Consider the following 20,859-nt stretch of genomic DNA (forward strand, 5'->3'; position numbering starts at 1 on the left):
TGTTCGATGAAAGAATGCACATTATAGAATAACTCAAAAGGTTTGAAGGCTAGTATAAAAACACATTAAAAAGTCAAAGAGAAAGATATAACATTATTGTAACGGAGATGAAAACAAATGGTTATTTTGAGAGTGATACAACATGCTAAAGAGCAAATAGAAGATGAAATAATCTCACAAACATTGATGAGAAACCTGTAGACTGTAAGATTGTAGACTGAAAGAAAAAATTCTAGTAAATAAATATATTGGTCCTGTGGCTCTGTGGCTCAGGATCTGTGCCTGTGGCTGGAAGGTTGCCGGTTTGTATCCCATGGCTGGTAGAGGAATCCTACTCCGTTGGGCCCCTGAGCAAGGCCCTTAACCCCAACTGCTCCAGGGGCGCCGTATAAATGGCCGACCCTGCACTCTGAACCCCAGCTTCTCTCTCCCTGTCTGTGTGTCTCATGGAGAGCAAGCTGGGGTATGCGGAAGGACAAATTCCTAAAACAAGAAATTTTATATGGCCAATAAAGTGATCTTATCTTATCTGTTAAGAAAGAAATTGACAACATGCCTTAGGCTGTCAGTGTAAAATTTGTGTTTTTTAGCTACAGCTGTAATATTGACTGTAATTCTAATTTCTGTTGCATCTAAAAAGCAAAAGAGAATATTTCATACACAAATAGGCAGCAGACTTGTGCAGAAGCAACTTCTTGTCATTAATCTGTCATGTAGTGCCCCCAAGCAGAATTTACTTGGTGAATCTGACAGAAGGTAGATATTTTAAAAGATGGAGCAACTACTGTATAAATATGAATAATACATGTAGATCCACGTTTACTAGTAAATATGAATATTAACAAGATGGGCAATTTTATAGAGAAAATTGTGCAGGCAAAACCCCGCAGAACAAGCCTTCTGTTGTGGTTTTTAGAAAGATTAATAGATTTCAAGGGGCTGCTTGGTATGCAGGTCGAGTGAATGAAGCTGTCAAGCCAGCTTGAAACCATTTCAGTAAAATTAACTGTGATTAGCAACACAGCAAATTCCAAGGTGCCTGAATGAAGAGTTGACATTCTTATTTATAGACAAAAAGTTACACAAGCTATGAATCTACTTTCCTTTTTAAATGACAGAACAATATTTTAATTCATTACTTAATTTTGGTCAGGTGGACTAAGTATTGTGTTTGTCTTAAAGATCAGATCACTTTATTAGTCCTATACAATTTCTTGCATTAGGAATTTGTCTTTTCGCATACCCCAGCTTGCTCTCCATGAGACAGACAGACAGAGAGAGAAGCTTGGGGTCAGAGCGCAGGGTCAGCCATTTATACAGCACTCCTGGAGCAGCAGGGGTTAAGGGCCTTGCTCAGGGGCCCAACGGAGGAGGATTCCTCTGCCAGCAGCAGGATTTGAACCAGCAACATTCCAGCCACAGATCCTTAGCCACAGAGCCACCACTGCTCCTCTATATAAAAGATATAGACCTGTCATAAAAGTCAGTAGTGCATAATCAACTGTCTGGCTATCATTTTGCAATTGATTTTTTTCTAAATCCTTATTTTAAGTTTCATCCTGTAAGTTGCAAAAATAAGGTGGTGTTTGTGAAAAACATTTTGTGGCGAAGTATTTGTAACACTTAAAGTGATGCCAATTTGTTAGGCATTCTGGAAATTGAAGTTGAGCATGTCCTTGAAACAGGAAATGCAGCAACAGTATTTTCTGAGTGTCCAAGTGCTGTATGATCATATTCGAAATTACTGGTTATCTCACTGTTTTTTTATTTTTGTAAAGGTACTGTACATCTTTACCAGTTAAAGTGGAAATGGAATTTATAGAACTATCAAGATCTCATCGGAATAGTAGAATTTCTTTCTCCTGCCCTTCCCCTTGCCACAGTCTGTGGTCCTGGCGAGACAGAGCAGGTCGTTGTTGAAGAACAAGCTAATGATTACACAGCTAATGGTAGGCTATATGCGTCAGCTACCACAAAGATCTATTGCTCTCAGGTGTCACAACAGATATTTAATCAAATTCCTTCTTGCTTAGTATATCATATTAAGACTGACACCAATGACCATAAATTGTGAAAGGATGTATTGGACAGATTTATAACACAAAGTCTCTAAAGCAACCTCCCCAGACACCATCTATCCATTGCTATATGGAATTATAAATGTATTATTTGCCCACGGTGCCTTCAAATAAGTTAATAAATGCAATTGCATCTTAGAGTGATGTTTGTATAAAAAATGCAGATGTGAAATTTACCTGGGAATGGTAAATGGTAAACACCCAGGGAATTCACTTTTCTCTCTTCTTACTTCTTGCAGAAGATTCAGGAGGATAAAAGCTCGGACCTCTAGGTTCAAAGAAAGCTTCTACCCCACAAGAGTCCTAAACTCCACCACTTAAATCCTGCCCCCACTTACACCCGTCAGGTTTTGCACTGAACTCAAAATACTGCCACTGCTGAATTTCACTGCCGTCTAAATGCTGGTTAAAATGAGAGCTGCTACCCTGTTCCTGCCTCCAAGAATTGTGATGTCATTTTCTAGGTCAATGTTATATCATCATTTCTGTCCTTTTTATCACATGAGGAGAACACTCAAGTAAGCATTTCATTGTTAAGATGTGTAGTTGTGGACCCTATGCAGACGGTATAATCTGGAAGTAGGTGGCAAAAGACAACGGGGAGGAGACGAGGATCAGGGCAGGTTGACAAACATGGGACGTGACGAAGGTGAACTGGTGCTTGGGGGGCTTGACCAAGGCAGATAAGTCTGAGGGAGCCCAGGGGGGAAATCCGGGGCGAAGTCCAGGAGTCCAAAACCGGGAAATCCAGACGAGACGAAAACAAGACACAGTTAAAAACCGGAACGGGGTCCGGTGCAGGGAGAGGGAATAAAAATGGGGATAACGAGACCAGGTGCTCTGAGCCACAGACTCAGCCGGGTTGGGACGCCAATAGGGGGCCTCTGCCCTCAAGCCACGGGCGTAGGGCGACTTGGTGGTAGGCGGGCCTCCGGCGTCCTTCTTCCAATGCAGAGCCGGGAGTAGCAAGAGCACCCGTCTTAAATAAGGCGGGGCAGGATTGAGGGCGGGTGCACATGATCAACTAAAATGTGAAAGAGCCAGAGCGCCCTTAAGAGGAGGGATTACAACCATGGCATTCATTGTACAACAAACCTGAACTTGAACTGCAGAGGGTGGAATTCAAAGCCATTATTATTTTGTTTTCCTCGGTAGGTGTCCTTACAGCTAGCGTGTGGTGCGTTTGTCCTGAGCAGTGCTTTCTCCGAGGCCATCAACATCCCCATGGAGAAGCTCAAATGGACCTCTCCGTTCGCCAGCCACCGGCAGAGCGCCTCCCACATGTCGCATGCCGGCAGCAGGAAGACGGAGGCCCCGGAAAATGGCAGGAAAACGGGCTCCCCATCGGAGGCTTCCCCAAAAGACGGGGCACCGCGAGATCACTGCGGCTACCAGCCCGACGAGCTCGGCGCTGGCCTGAGCCCTTCTGCTTTTTCAGGCGGTCTGGCAGGAAACCGGCCCCGGAGTCCGCAGATGGAGAACGGGCTCCCCGCGGACCCTGGGCCGTCGCCTGGAAACTCCCAGACGGACAGCGGAAGGGGGTCCGTGTCGGAGGGCGTGGACACGCCCCCCCCCGTCAGCAGCCTCCAGAAGTATCTTGAGCCCGAGGGGATGGTGTGGGCTACGGCCGTGGCCCTGGCTTGGTTGGAACACAGCTCAGCTGAATATTTCATAGAATGGGAGCTGATTGCTGCCAAAGCCAGCATGTGGCTCAATTCACAGGTCATTCCGGAAGGCCGGGATCTGGCTTCAGTCAAAGCTGCGGCCCGGCAGCTCTTCGTCATCCTAAGACACTGGGATGAAAACCTGCAACTGACCATGCTCTGCTACAACCCCAGCAGTGTCTAAACCCGGCGGACACTGAGCCGGTGGGGATCAAACACTGTGTTGTCACACTGTCGTTGTGTTTGTGGCTTCCAAAGCTGGTTTTCGTGGGAAAAGGTTTGTGTGGATTTGAACTTCATCTGCCAGCTTGCTGTTTTAATCGTTGGTTCATTTACCTAGATGCTACGTTTATCTATATAGCAAGAAGTGGTCAAATAGGGAGCAGTTGCATTATTCGATACAAAATGTAGCATGCTTGTGTGAGGATTAAGCAAAGGTGAGGGGGAAGAGATCAGAGGGCTCTGATTATTAGAGAAAGACCTTCTCTTTTTTTCTAATGTGTATGAAGACCCTCTAGGCCCTGGTCCAGTTGGAAAGCATTTCAAAACAAACAAAAGTGAAGATGATACTAGATTAGCTGGAGTTGCAAACACGACAACCACAGCAATTGGAAACTGGAAATTCTGGAGGAATTTCACATGTAGAAATCTGCAAACACAGTCACGTGTGTCTATAGAAAATGAGTGTTACTAAGTGGAAGGTATTTCAAACTGGCAAAAAGAATATAGCATTTTACGTAGGAGGAGCTGAACTTAAGATAACCTCCAAAAGGACTGAAGAGTTCATTCTGGCTCAGCAGTGTCCTCTTCTAGAGGAATCAGTGAAGTTAAAAAACAGGTGAAATGTATGCTTGGAAATGCGATGAAAGGAGATGAATCCCAATCAAGGGCAGTCATGCTACAACGGTACAATTCTTTTCTAAGGCTATGTTTAGAATACTGCATTCAGCTTAACTCACTGTATCACACAATAGAACTCACTGCGCTGGAAACAAGAATTTTAACATTTGAAAATGTCATATACTGAGAACTTATAATAACTTAATCTATTTAGGCTACTATGACAGAATGTCTCGGTGAAATCACTGAGGCATTTAAAATCCTGAATTGAACTGCTGAGAGTATACCAGCTTGTTTAAGCTCGACAAGGAAACAAGGACTAGCAGATACCAGCGAAAGTACATGTGTATCAGTACAATTGGAGGCTTTTTTTCCACATGGAGCTGTGGGTTTTTGGAACAGACGATCTCATAAAGTTGTGGAAGCCGTTTTAAGTGGTATCTATAAACAAGTAGAAAGACAGCTTCCAGCATTGACAACCCTGTTAAATCCATTTTATTTTTGACGTTGTTAGTTATTGGCTGTTTTTTGAAAGATTGGGAGATCAAATTAATTAATGAAAAACAGATGTTCAGGTTATTCAATTTATAAGCTGAGGAAAGGAGAAATTAGATAACCTAAAAAGCAAAGGTATATGAAATGGAAAATCAAATAATAAGAGTCTGTCTTTATCTCTGAAAGCCAATGTCTTGTTGTTGTTATGCAGATTTAAAATATCAATTTTGGTTGTGCACTGTTTTTAGCCTTATTCTTCAGAGGCTTAATGGACTTGTGCCATGTGCAAAAAGGTTTCAGTATGTCCCCCATTTCCACAAAGGACCCCATACCAGCATCTTAAGATCTAGCATGTTTGTATAACCAGTTGTTCTTAGCCTGGGGTGCACACACCCATGGGGGTGTGAGATGCCCTGTCTCATCAAAAACACGAATCACATCAACAATTTTTGATCTGGGGTGCGAGACCATAATTTGAGAACCAAGGGGGTGCAGGTTACAGGTGCAGGTTGTTAGGCTGAGTGCAGGTGCAGGTGCAGTTAAGTTAGGAACCACTGCCTTAGATGACTTCAGAAAGCCTACAATAAAATCTTCTGTTTCTGTTAACCAGCATCGACCTGAACAAAACAAGTATAGTTCAACCAGGATGTTCAACAAGTGTCTGAAGTCAAAGCACTGTAGTAAAGGTAAAATGTGCAAGGATCCTATGTAGGAATTAAAAAAAATGTGCTGAGTTTCTACAGTTTATGGGGTACAATACCGTAACCAAATAAACTAGTTCAAGTAGGTAGAAGGTTCCACAGCTGAAATGTTGCGTCTCTTTTCTTTTCCGCATGGAATAAACCTTTACCTCTTCCTTTGCACCATATGAACTAACTCATTCTCCAGAAAGGAAACAACATTGCTTGAATTTACATGTGAGCCAAACCGGCAAATGGACCAGGACAGACAGTTGTTGTCAACAAAGGATATGATGATTAAGGCCTGCCAAAGTTCTGGACTGGTAGATTTAATTTTAAATGCAGGCAAGGGCATCTCAATTAAAACTTTAGAAAGGCTTTTGCCTTACTAGCCCTCATTTCCACTTGTACTTATTAATATAAGTGCCCTATGCACTTTCCCAACCGTTAAAAAAAAATCCATTAACAATTGAGCATCTGACATTTGCCAAACATTCTTTAATTATTATGCAAATTACACAGTATGACACAAGTCCTTTAAACACGCTGTAAGGACCAAAAGCAAATGTCAAGAATAACTGGACAGCTGGTCTTCATTATTTTTCATAGTTTTAGTAAAAAGTCACAATTTTGTTCACGCAACCCATAACTGCAAAAATGGTCAATTCTCTAAAACTGATAATTGGTAGGCCTGGACCCAAAAAAAAAAAAACAACCTCTCTCACTCAAATAATGGAAACAGGGACTTTAAGAGGCATTTATGGATAGGCATCTATGATACCCATATGGTACTCCCTCTGGTGAGAGACTGCTCTGCTTTTCCTTTTTTAAATGAAATCTTCCCAACACTATTCATAAGCCCTAAGAGCAAAACTATTCTAAACCATACATTTATATGTACAAATGAGATGATAGAAAGGGAATTTATGCATGAATCGGTCATTAAATATAAACATTTTCTATTTCAACTCACCACATTATTTCGGTGCCTTTTGAGCATATTGCTTCACCTTGAAATATCTTACTGTTTAGGGTTTGCTGTAGCTCTCCTTCTGTTAGACTGTACTGAATTCCAGTTTTTCTCTGTGCTCATTAACCTTAAGTGCCTAAATACTGTTTGAGCTTTCATGAGGACTGTATCCCACAAAATTTCTTAATACTCAAACTGAGAAAGTCACTCTAACATCTGTAAGATTGTCATTGTCTCAATAGCACGCCTTCACTTTAATATAAAATGAAAAATATTTTTCTGCTTCTACGTGCGTTTTTTTACATTGTATATTGTACACATTGAAAACAGACTTGCTTATGCTTGTGGTCCCTTATGAGTGGAAGTTACATGGTTTAAACTTGAACATGAACTTGAAGATAGTTTACATAGGTTTTTTTAGACAGGCTTAATTGAGAAACGGTTTGTTAAAGACAAGGAATGTTCCTTTTTTTAAAAAATGTTTATTCTCTCATATCCGAATAGCACTTTTAAGTTACATGTTTGGCAAGACATAAGCTGTGTTTTTGAACTGGACACTGTTTATTTACAGAATATTTTATATCTTAATTCTGAATGGACACTCTATGATATTCTGTACATTTATTTCAAGGAACAATTAAGACAGTGGAATTTTAACATGCTATACTTAAAGTTGTTTTATTATGCAACTGTTTTTGAGACAGTGATGTTTCATAATTATGATGTATGAGAAAACCATCAATGATAATCAATTACACTGCTTTTACTTAATCTGAATTAGCCTTTTTATTGATCATGACAGACATCAAGCTCAAGTGTTAAAAAGGTAATTATGCATATTTTAAAAGCAGTGGCTTGTGCAATTGCCATGTTTTTGTTAAACTTTTCACTTCCTAAATTTTCACATATTGATTATTATATTAGAAGATATCTCCATAAATGTTCAAACTTTTTCAAAAGGGATACACAAATGTTAAAACAATGGACTCCAGCATTAAAAAAAATTGTTTATTCAGATACAGGCCTTGTTTAAGCTACGTTCCAACACATTTACTCCTTTCTCTGCAGATGGTCCACCACATTGGTAAAGCAATGTAGATGTTTAAGGATTATTGTCTCAAACTCAGATATGTAGAATCTGAAAACAAAGTGCTCTAGAACTGCTCCATCTTCACTGCATTACTTAAACAGATACAGTACTTTGGAACTCTTTGTGATTGTTTGCCAGTATAAATTCTGTAACTTCTTGACAAACCATGGTATTTTTGAAAGCTGTGCTTGTAAAAATGTTGTTGCAGGCTTTACTTTAAAACTGAGGATCAGTGGAAAAAATCTGTGTTGCACAAGTGACTGTAATAAAAATGGTGTTGACTGTTCAATACTATTATGTGCTGCTAAACGGTGAAGATTTGAAAAAAAATCCCAGTGCTTAAATGAGCAATGTCACTGCATGTAATAAACTGAAATGGTAAATGAAGTAAATATACTCTGAACTGTTGTTTCTTATTTGGTTGTTTTTTTTTACTAATACATCGTAGCGGGTTCACTTTGCTGGGCTCAATAATATTCCTCAGGAAAACTTATGGTATCTTTGTATCAGTAAGTAATTTAATAATCATTTAAAAATGCTTGCATAAACAGTAACATTACAATTAAATGAAAATCCAGTTAAAACTAGATTCATCTGGATCAGATGTTTGACAAACCCACTGACTGAAAGCTAGTGACCAGTTTAAAGACAAAATACACATTCAGGTCTTTTCTTTCCTAGTGCATTTGGTTTTAGCTAGAGTTTTGATAAGGTACAGTACTACGCTAAACAGCTGGGACATTTGATCCACTGGATTTCGGCTGTACGTTTTGTATCCAAAATCACTAAAGTTAATTGAAGAGCAGTCAAGATAGTATTGTATACTGTATCTAGCTTTGCCAGAAGAAGAGCTGTGTAATGTAGACCAGGATCACAATACAGCAATTTCATATCATATCTTAATAATCACAATTACATATTATAGTAGTGTACATATTTTTGTTTTTTGTTTCACTACGTACCAATTCTTACAACAAGCATAACCAGTATTAATACAGGGCTGTGATTCCCACCATATTAACAATTAAGTCTAGATTTGCTCTAGAACACTGGTGAAATACGATTTGGGTATCCAGTCCACACTTGAGCTCTGTGGATTCCAAAGACTCCTAGGATTTCTGCACAGATAAGCAGACGAACAACTCACGGCTCCCCGTGAAATAGGGGTTCAAACCGAACAATGCTGGTACCCAGTTTGTGAGCCGGGTGGGCTTTAAGACCCCCAAGTTAATGCGTCTCTCTCTCTCAATGTTACTCCATGCCCCTGGAGGACTCGTCATTCCACCTCGCATTCCAGCACTGTTCCCAATTAGCCCATTTACCCCAGTCTACTGCTAGGTAGTAGCTTTCCAGAATTTTCCAGGACCAGTCACTCCAGATTTCCTCTGGGCCGAGCTGATGAAACATACTGCACACCTAATGACGGGAAGAGACTCTTTTTAATTACTGAGCTGGCACAGATGACATCTGCACTAGGAATGAAGCTAATAAAAGTTGCCACAATTATACACAAATAGTTTAAAAATGTAATTATTCCCTTCAATAAAATAACTAGCTTGTTGCCATGGACAAAAAAATTGAACCAAAAATAACCTGTGGCCTCACTCATTTTGTGTTTAAAATAAGATCATGGAATATTAGCTCAGTTTTCCTTGGACAATATCTTCTGGAGAAGAAAACATGGCAGATTTAAGGGCAAAACAAGCCTGAACTGATGAAAGCAAGGACACAGGGTTCCAATTTAATTTTTCATTTTCTTGGAGAACTGTATATGAGAAGAATTCGAAAAGAATTGTATTTAACCTGCTAGCAATTGAACCATCTAATGATTATTGATATTAACAGAATGCAGATTGTTCCCCTACAGAGTGTAAGCCCTGATTGGAGATATAATTGATTTTTCATTTGTAAAGTTTCCCTTGTTATGCCCACAATAGTCCACAAAGTGGAATTGTTAGAGTGGTCCTAATTCTAACCCATAAAATGAACTCTGCCAGTTGGCTAACTCCATCCATCCATTTCATTTTCTAACCACTTTATCCAGTTCAGGGTCAACTGAAAAGACATACTGTTCTGTAGCAAGTCAAAGGCTCAAGGCAGGATACACCTTGGACAGCACACCAGTTCACCACAGGGCACACACAGACACGCACACACCCACACCAAGGCCAGTTTTCCCAGAAGCCCATTAGCCTACCAGCATGTCTTTGGACTCTGGGAGGAAAGAGGAAAGAGCAAGAGGAATCCAATTCAAACACAAGGAGATCATACAACGCTAATCACTGCACCACTGTGTCACCCCATTTTGAGAACTTAATTTCTCAATTTCGGTATAAGATCTCATTTCACTGCAAATGCCGATGCATGAGAAATTAAATAGGATTAGAACAAAAGTTTGAACTCAGCTCTGAGTTCTGAGCTTCTGAGCTTCCAATATCCAGCAAAATATAGAAGAATACTTGCAATCCAAGTGATTTCGACTTCATCTAAGTGGTTGTCTTGGCCTGCGGGTGTAGAGAATCACCATTATTCCTGCGACTTTATGTGTCAGATGTGTTTCAATAAGTGTCAAAATGAGGCTGCTACAGTACCTCAGTCCATCCAGAAAACTATACTGCCACAGCACTGAATCACTGGAAACAAGCTTGGATGTTAGCTTTATGGATTTGTTTGAGATTTCCACACCATTTGAACACCACAACATCAGAAAGGGATAAGCTTAGCTTGCACTTGCTCCTGGGCCTTATACGTCCTAACTACGTAAAGGAGACTCATTATGGATCACTTTTTCATTAGATTATGTTTAAATGCCCAAATCCTTTAAATATATGGGGTTGTTTGAATGTTGTAGAATGTCATCTTTTTGAACACACAAGCAGTGCCTTTTGTGACCTAAGAGACGGGCTGAATGCTACAATGTCTTACTGAGTCCCTCAAACACTCGGTCCTATTTTTGTGTTTTGTGTGCTACGATCACAATTTCACTGAATTGAACCATGGAACTTCTTGAAGTGATACATAATAGCATTACATCTGTACTCATAATTGTTCACGTTGGAAGTTTATCATGCTTTTAGCTGGTAGCATTAAGCGCAATGCAAGTATTGACTTTGACTGGAGAAAAAAAAGGTTTAGTCAAGGAAAACACCAACATTGTGCAGCAAGGGTATTGAACCTACAACAACTGGTAAGGAGACAATATGGCCTCTCATTGATCCTCAAGACAGCACCTGCAAAACTGTCTTGAGACCTGTGTGAACTTTACCAAATATCCAGCAGCCATAACACTCTGCAACTCACAACTGACAACCCACTGAAGCTCAGCAGGTGTGAGCCTGGTCAGTACCTCGTTGGGAGACCTCCTGGGAAAAACTATGGTTACTGCTGGAAGAGGTGTTAGTGGGGCCAGCAGGGGGCGCTCACCCTGCGGTCCATGTGGGTCCTAATGCCCCAGTATAGTGACAGGGACACTGTACTGTAAACATGTGCCATCCTTCGGATGAGATGTAAAACCGAGGGCCTGACTCTCTGTGGTCATTAAAAGTCCCAGGGTGTTTCTTGAAAAGCGTAGTGGTGTAACCCCGTTGTCCTGGTCATAATTTCCCATTGGCCCTTACCAATCATGGCCTCCTAATAATCCTCATCTATGAATTGGCTTAATTGCTTTGCTCTCCTCCCCACTGAGAGCTGGTGTGTGGGGAGCGTTCTGGCACACGATGGCTGCCGTCGCATCATCCAGGTAGGGCTGCACACTGGTGGTGGTGGAGGGGATCCCCGTTACCTGTAAAGCGCTTTGAGTGGAGTGTCCAAAAAAGCGCTATATAAGTGTAAGCAATTATTAATATTAAATAACTTGACATATTTAAAAGTTGAGTTCTTGGATGGAAAAGTACTAAAAGATCCTATAGCTCTTGAAAAACATTCTGGCCCACTGATTCAATTTCTTACTTTTACTTTGGACCATTTTTTTAACCCTATACCTACTGCATGCTATAGCACTGCTGTCCACTAATTAACGTTTAAGTGAAAACTACTGGATTTTTCATCCATGCTTTTTTGCAATTTAATTCACTGAAAAACAAGCATCCACCTAACCGAGCTCCAACACCCTGGTCCCCAAAACTTTGGATAATTCAAAAGGATTTTTGTCAAAAAGGTGGAACTACTCTGTGCCCAACAGGTTAAAACTGAAGCAGAGTATTTCAGCAGGTCTTCCTCATTTGCTTGTTACTACCTGCCCAGTACAATGTGTGACATTGCAAGTGCGTTATTATTGGAAAATGACTGTGCATGAAGGTGCTAACTGGTAACGTTGTAGAGCTCTTGAGTAGTAGCTGTGCTACATCAGGCACGATCCCTTAAATAGGCTGCAGCTGCAGACATGTTACTGAATCAAAATAAGAAAAAATGGTTAAAAATTACAATTTGAAATTATTTTTCGGACGAAGAAAGACTTCAATGAAGACAAACGCACAAAAATAAATGCTTTGGCATAAGTGGTGCTTATATTAAGAAAACTGGGAATGACCGGTGTCCCGTACAGACTGTATCCCCCTTTCCCTGTTTGGGAATAAGATAGGCTCCATCTCTCCCTGTGACCCTGAATTGGTTAAATTTGAAGTGAAGTGGCTAGCAAATAACCTGATGTGGCTAGAAAATGGATGAATGGAGATTAGGAAAGGGTGTGATTGTGGAACAATGGTTACTATTGCTGCCTCACATCCCTGGGGCCCTGGGTTCAATTCCTGACCTGGGGGGAGTTTGCATGTTCTCCTTGTTTCCTCTGGGTGCTCCAGTTTCATCCCACAGTCCAAAGACATGTTGGTACGAGAAGTAAATTGGCTTCTGGGAAAAGTGGCCCTGGTGTGTGTGTCAATGTCGGCCCTACGATGGACTGGTGTCACATTGCGGGTGTACCCTGCCTAGTACCTGTTGCTTGCTGGGATAGGCTCCAGCTCCCCCATGACCCTGAATTGGATGAAGTGGTAAGAAAATGAATGGATCTTAGGACAAACGTAGCTAACTACCAGCTCAGAAGATCTGGATAAACCCCAGTAATGTGATTTTGACAAAGAAAGAGTTGTTATTGAAATGGCTGGCTTTAACCTTTTTGGTTTGAGGGATAATCTCTTGCCCATTGGATGAGAAAGATGGACCCTGCCTCCCTCAGCTACAATCCAGAGGGCTGCTGTCCTGGTGGTGGTGCTGATGCCAAAGCTCTGAATGATGGGATCTGAATCCTTGGTCCTTGGTCCAAACTCTCATGATTAACTTTGGTTGCTACCCAATTTATTTTCTTGTCATTATGTCCTTTTACATTGAAGGTTCTCCATCCAGCCTATTTCTGCAGACATGTGGATGTAACACAGTTGTCACCGCAAATGAGCAAAGTAAATTGTGAAGAAATTGCTAATAAGCGGTCCAATTTTTTTCAATGTCACACTGGCAATGAAAACATTATCACAGCCAGTCAGAAAGGATTAACTACATAACAATATAGTTATATAGAAGATGTCGAAATTGATCTTATTTTGCCAGATCACATTTCATTCTGTTGTTGCCAAGCATGGCCAACATTTTTATTTTTTTAATTGCATTGTTTTTATTTAATCCATTGAATTGGTGCCCAATGGTAATACTTATTACAACCAGTAGATGCTGCACCACACTTTAAAAACTGATGGGAAGAAATGTCCTTCTATCCCTTCAGCCATTGCTAATTTAGTGGAAATAGCCTGCATGGATGCAATGCATCGCAGTGTAGATCTACTAACAATGCTTACCTGTGAATCTAAACTGAGGGAAAGATTTATAGCAGTTTTACAGCTACATGCTTTCAAGAAAAATGTACAAAAATCCAACAGTGGTCGCAATAAAGCCTGCTGCAGCTTCATCGATTAGTAATTAATGAGCCCCATTATGCAAGTGCAAGAGAATCTAATTGCATATGATATTGAAGGTTAGATCAAATAGCTAATGTAGGAAGGGTTGACGTAGAGAACACTACATCAAAAGGATATTTGCCCGAAAATCTTCTCAAGAAAGAATGCCATGTGAATGTGCAACAAAGAAGTACACACTCATTAAAAGGACTAGGAGTTCAAAGCAATACCAGGAAGCCCGCCTTGACCTTTCCCAGAGAAAACGTAGCGGTAAAGGACAACATATTGGTTTAGCCTGCTCTTAATGCACCCTGTGCTTTGAGGAGTCTTTATCCGAGTTGGCTCCATCAACGCCCTTGCCTTTAAAACCAGCACGAGCCCTGCGTTCCTTAATAATGTCACAGCCAGACCGACAGGCAATTTCAGCTTTGGGAGGCATTAGCACAGCGCTCATGAACTCAGCGCCAAGCCACCTCCGAGGCAAAAGAAGAAAAAGGTCATGGCACAGATAGGGGCTGTCACTTGAATTAAATGAAAAATTGATTCCACTCTTCTTGCCTCTCCTACGGGAAAGATTAAGGGATGTTTTCGAATGATTCAGACGGCAACTGTATCGATTTATCTTCCGACTCGATAGTATGACAACGTGCCCGGAAGTGTGCCCCACTGCGCTGCATTGTAAGAAGGATTTTTGCCCGTGCTTCACATGGAGCACTCCCTTCAAGAGTGAGAGATGCCCAGGAGGCAAGTCCTTCAATGAGTTATTTCTTGATGATTCGCAAATGTGTCTGCTTCAGCTTCGGCTTTGCTTTTCTCGCAAACCATAAGTGGTTCTCACGTCAAAACCAATGAGCCAATGAGAGATGGCTTCATTTTGGACTGCTATTTGGATTTGCTCTTAGAATTGATCAATATGTCATTTAACGCTAGAAGTGTAGAGGGAGCCAGTCCAGGCTCCCGCGAAGCATAGTTCAGGACCCTATGCAGATGATATAATCTGGAAGTAAGTGGAGAGGGACATCAGGGAAAGGTACAACAGGATTAGGACATGGGGGGGAGGGGTATATGATGACGGAGATCCGATGCTCAGGGAGCAAGGCAAGGGCAAACAGATCCAGACAGTCCAAAGTGGGAATCTGGGGTGCAGTCCAAAGTCCAAAACTGGGGGATCCATCCAAGACGATACAAACAAGGTTAAAATCCAGAACGGGATCCCGAACAGGGGCAGGGAATAAAACCAGGAAAAAAACAGGATAAGCCCTGGGGTCAGATGGTCAGGAGGCCATGATAAAGCCGTTGGGTCTCTCCTGGACCCGCTGGTAGGCGGGCTTCCAGGCGTCCATCTTCCAGTGCTGAGCCAGGAATAGTGAGAGCGACCAGGCTTAAATAATGGAACACAAAACATGAGGCAGGTGCACAAAATCAACGAAAATATGAAAGGGTCAGAGCGCCCTTAAGAGCAGGGATGCCGATTGTGACAAGAAGCATCTCCAAAGGAGGGTTTCCCCCGAGGTCCCAGGTAAGGAGGTTCCCTTTTCTCTTGTTGTTTTCTGTCATGGGGTGTGGGAATCACGTACTCCACTGCAGTTTCTCTTAATCCTTCCTGGAGGGCCTCCAGCAGCAAGTGCCTTAAGCAAGTCTTGACCCTGCCAGCTGCCCCTGTTACTGCCAGGGGGGCACTCCCCCCTGTTATTAACAGTTACAACTGTCTTTACATAGTGGTGCAAATTTAAAACTGGTGATGATGATGGTGCCTGTAGTTCCAGTAGTTCCTGCATCAGAACTGAAGAACAGCTTTAGAAGCCATCATGCTTTCCCATCATGCTGCAGCATCACTTCATCACCTGGACTTGGTTTGGATAATCAGGTCACAGGTTGAGCCCAGCCTCCATTCTGGCCTGTGCCATTAGCTGAATCACAAAAATAGTCAATGGCTCTGGTACTGTAAGTGCTCCCTTCTACACGGAAGCCGGTACAGACCTCGTCCACTCCGCATTTTCACACAACTGTCCTAGCTGTCATCAGAACCGATTAACGGTTGCCAGGTCCAAACTGGGGGGAGTAATGAAATAGTCAAAATCCCAAAATTCCAAAATAAAACCAATGTAAGTGCGAATATAAAAGCTCAAATTGTCTCCAGCACAAACATAAGCTAAGAAAGATATGCGCTGTAAAAGTGTACAGATACAAAAACAAGAGTGTGCCCTCTTTGGAAAGGAGAGAGGGAGGCTGGGAGTTTTCTTCCCCCATCGAATGTTTCTGATTGGAGTACAGCCTTGCCAATATACTGCGTGGCATGTAAAGTTCTGTTTGCTCACGTTTGAATTTTATCACACTGCTAAGTTCTTCCACCTGCATCACTGCCCCTGCCATGGTCCTTTGACCCTGTCTGGAGGATTCTGACTACCTTGTGCTGGTGTTCAAGTGGATCCACCTCAGAGAAAGCTGTTATACCTTAGCAGACATGCTTAGTTGTAGAGTTGTTGTCCGCATCTTCTGATATCTGCTGGATGAGCAAATTGGATTAAGCTTTATGGAAACCCAAGCACCCCCCCCCACGATCTTTCCTCTCATCCAGTGCTGGAGCCATTCAAGAGTTACTCTTCACATCATATTTATTCAGCATGTTCAGATCCTTCTGTCGGCTGAAGCAGCAAGGGAAAATTGCCCACAATATTTACTGGTTTCCCGTGGATCGGTCCGCATGGTTCCTTCACGATTTTAAGGGGAGGACTCATGCTTTATTTTTTTCCCCTCTCTGTGGACAAAAAGATCAAATCAATTTGCACGGCACTGAATGTGCCTTAGCAGGCTTATTGTGCATTAGTTCAGTTTGTTTTCTCCGAGTAGAAAGCTGCCCACAGGGTACAGTAGAGAAGTGTTGCTAGGCTATGCAGCTGTGCGAGACAGCTCTAAAAGTCAACGAGTTCAGAAAGAAGGAGTATGTTTTTCCATTAGCAGATAAAGGAACAAAATCACATTATGAAGCTAAACATGAACAACATTCCTTTTCCTGTTCGCACCTTTAAACAGCATCCTTGCAAATGTATTGCCGTTCTTGTTGATTAATTCTATAGCTTGCTTTCATGACTTTTCTGGAATGGTGGCAGCTTTGATGCCAAGAATCACACATCCATCCATATTCAGTATCTCATACATTTTTTTTTCATAAATCAGGGCCTGCCCTTCTCACACAGCAATCACACATCACAGCATTGAGTCCACTAGATGCTCATGGAAGCTTGTAGAGACATATCCACTCGGTCCTCAGCAGCTGACGCAGATCTGTACGAGATGAAGCTAGCCATAGAATGAAGTGGAACAGAAGTTTCTCCCGTGCTGCCAGAACTGTGTGGTTATTTTGTCTGCTGACTTCTGACTCTCAAGGATGTCTGAATTCATACATTAGCCAGGTCTGCTGTTGTCTTCGATGGTGCACCAAACCTATGCAATTGTCAAAACAAACTATCATATTACTAGCAAGGTTATGTACATCAGCCTTGCCCCCTATTGCACAGCCTACTGATGTTAAAGCCTGTTGTGCTATTACTTGTGCAATCCCCAGTAATAATTGGGGCAAACCACATGCTGGGCTAATACTACTAACAAGATGGATCCCTCCTGTGGAATATAACATACTTTAATCCTTTGGTGTATAAGGAGAAACAAAATGTAATTGTAATGAAACGGGAAAACAATGGAAGTTTTCAGTTCATAATGCAAATATATTGGAGGACTTATTGATTCACAGATTGTCTTCAATGAGTTACAATTAATAGTTCCAAAAGGATCTGAAACCCGATGATGTGATTTTGATTTATAATTGACTAAGGCTTGTTTTTTTAAATACATGGATTTTATTACATTATTTAAAATACTCTGGGTCTGGACTGGACACTGAACCCACTGGTGACTTTATTTACAACAGAGGGTTTAACTGAATTAAATTTGCTGGCATCCACATCACCCTGTAGCTCACAGCTGGCAGCCCACTGAAGCGCCGCAGGTGATAAGAGACACTAGTGAGCTAGTAAAAAGTGCAAAGAGCGAATCCAGTGAGCACAGATTGCAAAAGAAATGTTAATAAATGAATGCAATACAGTACTACATCGATACATGAAGTACTTCTAAAAGCAAGAATGGAGTAGTTATAGTACAATCCAGAATGAACAGAAGGACAGCGAAGGTAGATGGAACATGAGCTTCTCTTCTGGGGATAATAACACAAACTCTCAAGTGGATGCAGAACTTATTGGGCCTGAGGCTGAATATGAGGAAAGTGAATGGAAAGCAGGTAAAAGCATCCAGGATTGGCAGCAAAACATGAAAGGAAATGGGACTAGAATGTCTTTATTATCCCCGAGGGGCAATGTGTTTTACTGCAGTAGACAATACAAAAAAACACACAAACAAACAATACACATATACTGTACATACCCAGAACAATCGTTTGTTAAGCAAGATTATAGCCACAGGTACATGAGAACTTAAACTTAAACCTTGTGTGTGAAGGTTCCTCTTTAATAGAATACGTGTGACACAAAACTCTTAACTGATGGATGTGAGGTAGGGTCGGAAGATCGGCACCAATGAATTTCTGACATGCTGCAGTTTGACAGCCCTCTCCAGTTTGTTCTAACTCCTCAGATTCAAATTTCCAAAACGGCAAATCAGGGTTAATTGGTACGAACTGCATCAGAGGGACTCATTGTAATGGCTAAGCAATATGTTCAGCACACTCCCCATAAAGGCTTAACTCCATTGCTGGAGGCAAACAGATGCTCACCGAAAAGATTTAAGGTATCTGTAAAGGAGAGAGCCAACCAAATCAAAAGACGTTTAAAAAAGACATGTTTTTGTCCAATAACTGCCAGCTCTCTGAGTAAATACAGCCCTTAACATCCCTGTGTGTACTGAAGGCTAGACACAAATCCGGAAAGTGTTAGTACTAGAATCCACATAGCTTAGAGGAGTTCAGTGTTACATAAATGGATGTGTAATCAAAAGGTACTAATTTAGCGACTGTTCAGGTGCAAAAGAAAACAAGAGAAGGCTCAAACTGATTGAGAAGAATTACAGGCAATGCTGTACTCTTAAGTGGACAATAAAGAAATGCCATAAAAATGATAGAAATCTTAATAACAATGGTAATGGTGAAAAACTCAGTTCATTTTATTCCCTTTTTAGTGGCTGAGCAAGTATAATCAGCTTTGAAGAGCAAATACATTCAACTAGGCATTAAAAAATCTAAATATAAAAAAAAGAAACTGAGGGTACAGTATTAATCAGATTTCCACAAAACATGTGTTAAAAATAAACAGTAGCACGTAAAAAGTCCATTTTCATACTCCATTGCTGTTATGGTCCCTGCTGAAAATCACAGCCTTTTGGAAAAAAAAAGACACAAAATCCCACAGAAAATCCGACAACCGTGTTGGAAACTGTCGACCAGTAAACACGACTGTGTAAATATGCAGACATACAAGTTACAATACTTAGGGAGAGAGTTGTTACTTAAATTTACGTGTTAGTCTCAACCATAAAAGTGTTTTAAAAATTGAATCTGGGTTATATAACTGGCATTGTTTAGAACATGTAATTATAAAATATCAATTTTAATTTGTGAAATGATCTTTCTCTTCCAGATGAAACTAAAGCACCGTTTTTCATAATTAGTCCTGACAGGGAGAGCTAGCTGGCCAGGTTGCTATGGTAACCACCAGGGAGAAATGAAGCTCATGCTGCCGATCTATAGCCTGACTGGAAGGTATCTGTGCTTAAGTGAGAATTACAGTGGGTGAGAAGGCACTGCAGCAAAGATATTAACAGACGTTGGTTGGTAAAAAGCACCAACCCAGATCAAATGTTCATAGGACTGTATGCAAACATAAAAAAGGGAACTGATTGCAAACAACATTTGTGTATCAGTGAGAGAGGATTAAAACCTTTGTTGTGCATACTGTATTTTGCATAGTTTAATGCAGTTGACATATTAAAAAAGTTATATAAATGCCCAAAACACCATTTAGAAGAACTACAATCAAAAACCATGGCACTTGGATATTTCAGATATTCATGCAGCATGATGCTCTGATCCACCTGTATGTATTCAGGGATAGAACAGAAATCACCCAGACTACTAAGTCTTCTGCAGGTGGTAAACATTACTGGTAAAGATCTGTGACAGCCTCTCTTCAATCGTTCATTCAGCTGGTAATAATTGGTTCCCCCAATAACCAGTGTAATTTGTGAAGGGCCCTTAGTGTAATTTTAATTTAAACCTTCATCATAGTTTTGAAATATATGCCACAACCTGTATTTCATTTCTGTTTGATTTTCGTAGTACAGCCTTAATTATTTTAATCAGTATTTCGCTTCTTGATTTGTAACCATTGTGAATACAGGGCACACTTCAGCTACAATAATACAGTAACTACTCAGATTTCAATCTGATCATTTTGGATATCAAACTCCACTCCACTTGAGGAGCTGCAATATTCTGACAAGGGGGGTTAAAGGTCACTGTCAAGTTGAAGCGACTGCAATAATTACAATGCCCTCACCGCTAAGAATGGAAATCAATATGTTTGCTCTCTACTGTCAATCATTTTTAACTACTCGTAGTCACTCCAATCAGAAGAACTGAATAGTTGATCCCCAGTGACAAGACTACAAACGAACGGTGCTTTCTGAGCTGTATTAACTAACCTCCATCTAGACTACACACAGGTTACAGCCTTCAGATGCAGCTGTCTTGAGTTCCAGAAGTGATATTTTTCACTCTCTAGTGTGTAGAACTACTTGTCACAGAAAAAAAACAGAAGGTGTCCTTGCAGGAAATGGTAGTTTGGCACCAAATTTCCCACAGAAGTTTAGTATGTATTCTGTAGTTTTTAAAGGAGTCAAGCATTTTTGATTTGACGTGTGATGTGGTATAAAATGACGGTGTTGTATTTCCTAAGCATGGAAGTATGAATACCCTAGTTGCAACGTTACCATAAGTAGTTAAGATAACCAAAGGCTCTGTGACTCATAGCTTCTAGTCTGGGTTTGGTGACAAGAGTCCTGCATCGATGCTGAAGGTTGGATACACAGTAATTAGAAGATCAGTATCGTATGGGAGGAAAGCTATTCAAATTTTAAAGTCAATACAAAAATTC

The 20,859-nt window shown here is 41.0% G+C and overlaps 1 protein-coding gene across 2 annotated transcripts in view; it reads left to right on the forward strand.

Moving 5' to 3' along the window:
- vwa5b1 (von Willebrand factor A domain containing 5B1) overlaps nucleotides 1–8,215 on the forward strand; it is an 85,642-nt gene extending 77,427 nt beyond the window's left edge. For both annotated transcript variants that reach the window (XM_006641908.3, XM_069183624.1), the window contains one exon: nucleotides 3,234–8,215. In XM_006641908.3, the coding sequence (XP_006641971.2) occupies nucleotides 3,234–3,926 (693 nt within the window). In that variant the 3' untranslated portion in view covers nucleotides 3,927–8,215. The remainder of the gene's footprint in view (nucleotides 1–3,233) is intronic.
- Nucleotides 8,216–20,859: the final 12,644 nt, after the last annotated feature.

This window comes from Lepisosteus oculatus, chromosome 25 (assembly GCF_040954835.1).
Source record: "Lepisosteus oculatus isolate fLepOcu1 chromosome 25, fLepOcu1.hap2, whole genome shotgun sequence".
Classification (NCBI taxonomy): domain Eukaryota; kingdom Metazoa; phylum Chordata; class Actinopteri; order Semionotiformes; family Lepisosteidae; genus Lepisosteus; species Lepisosteus oculatus.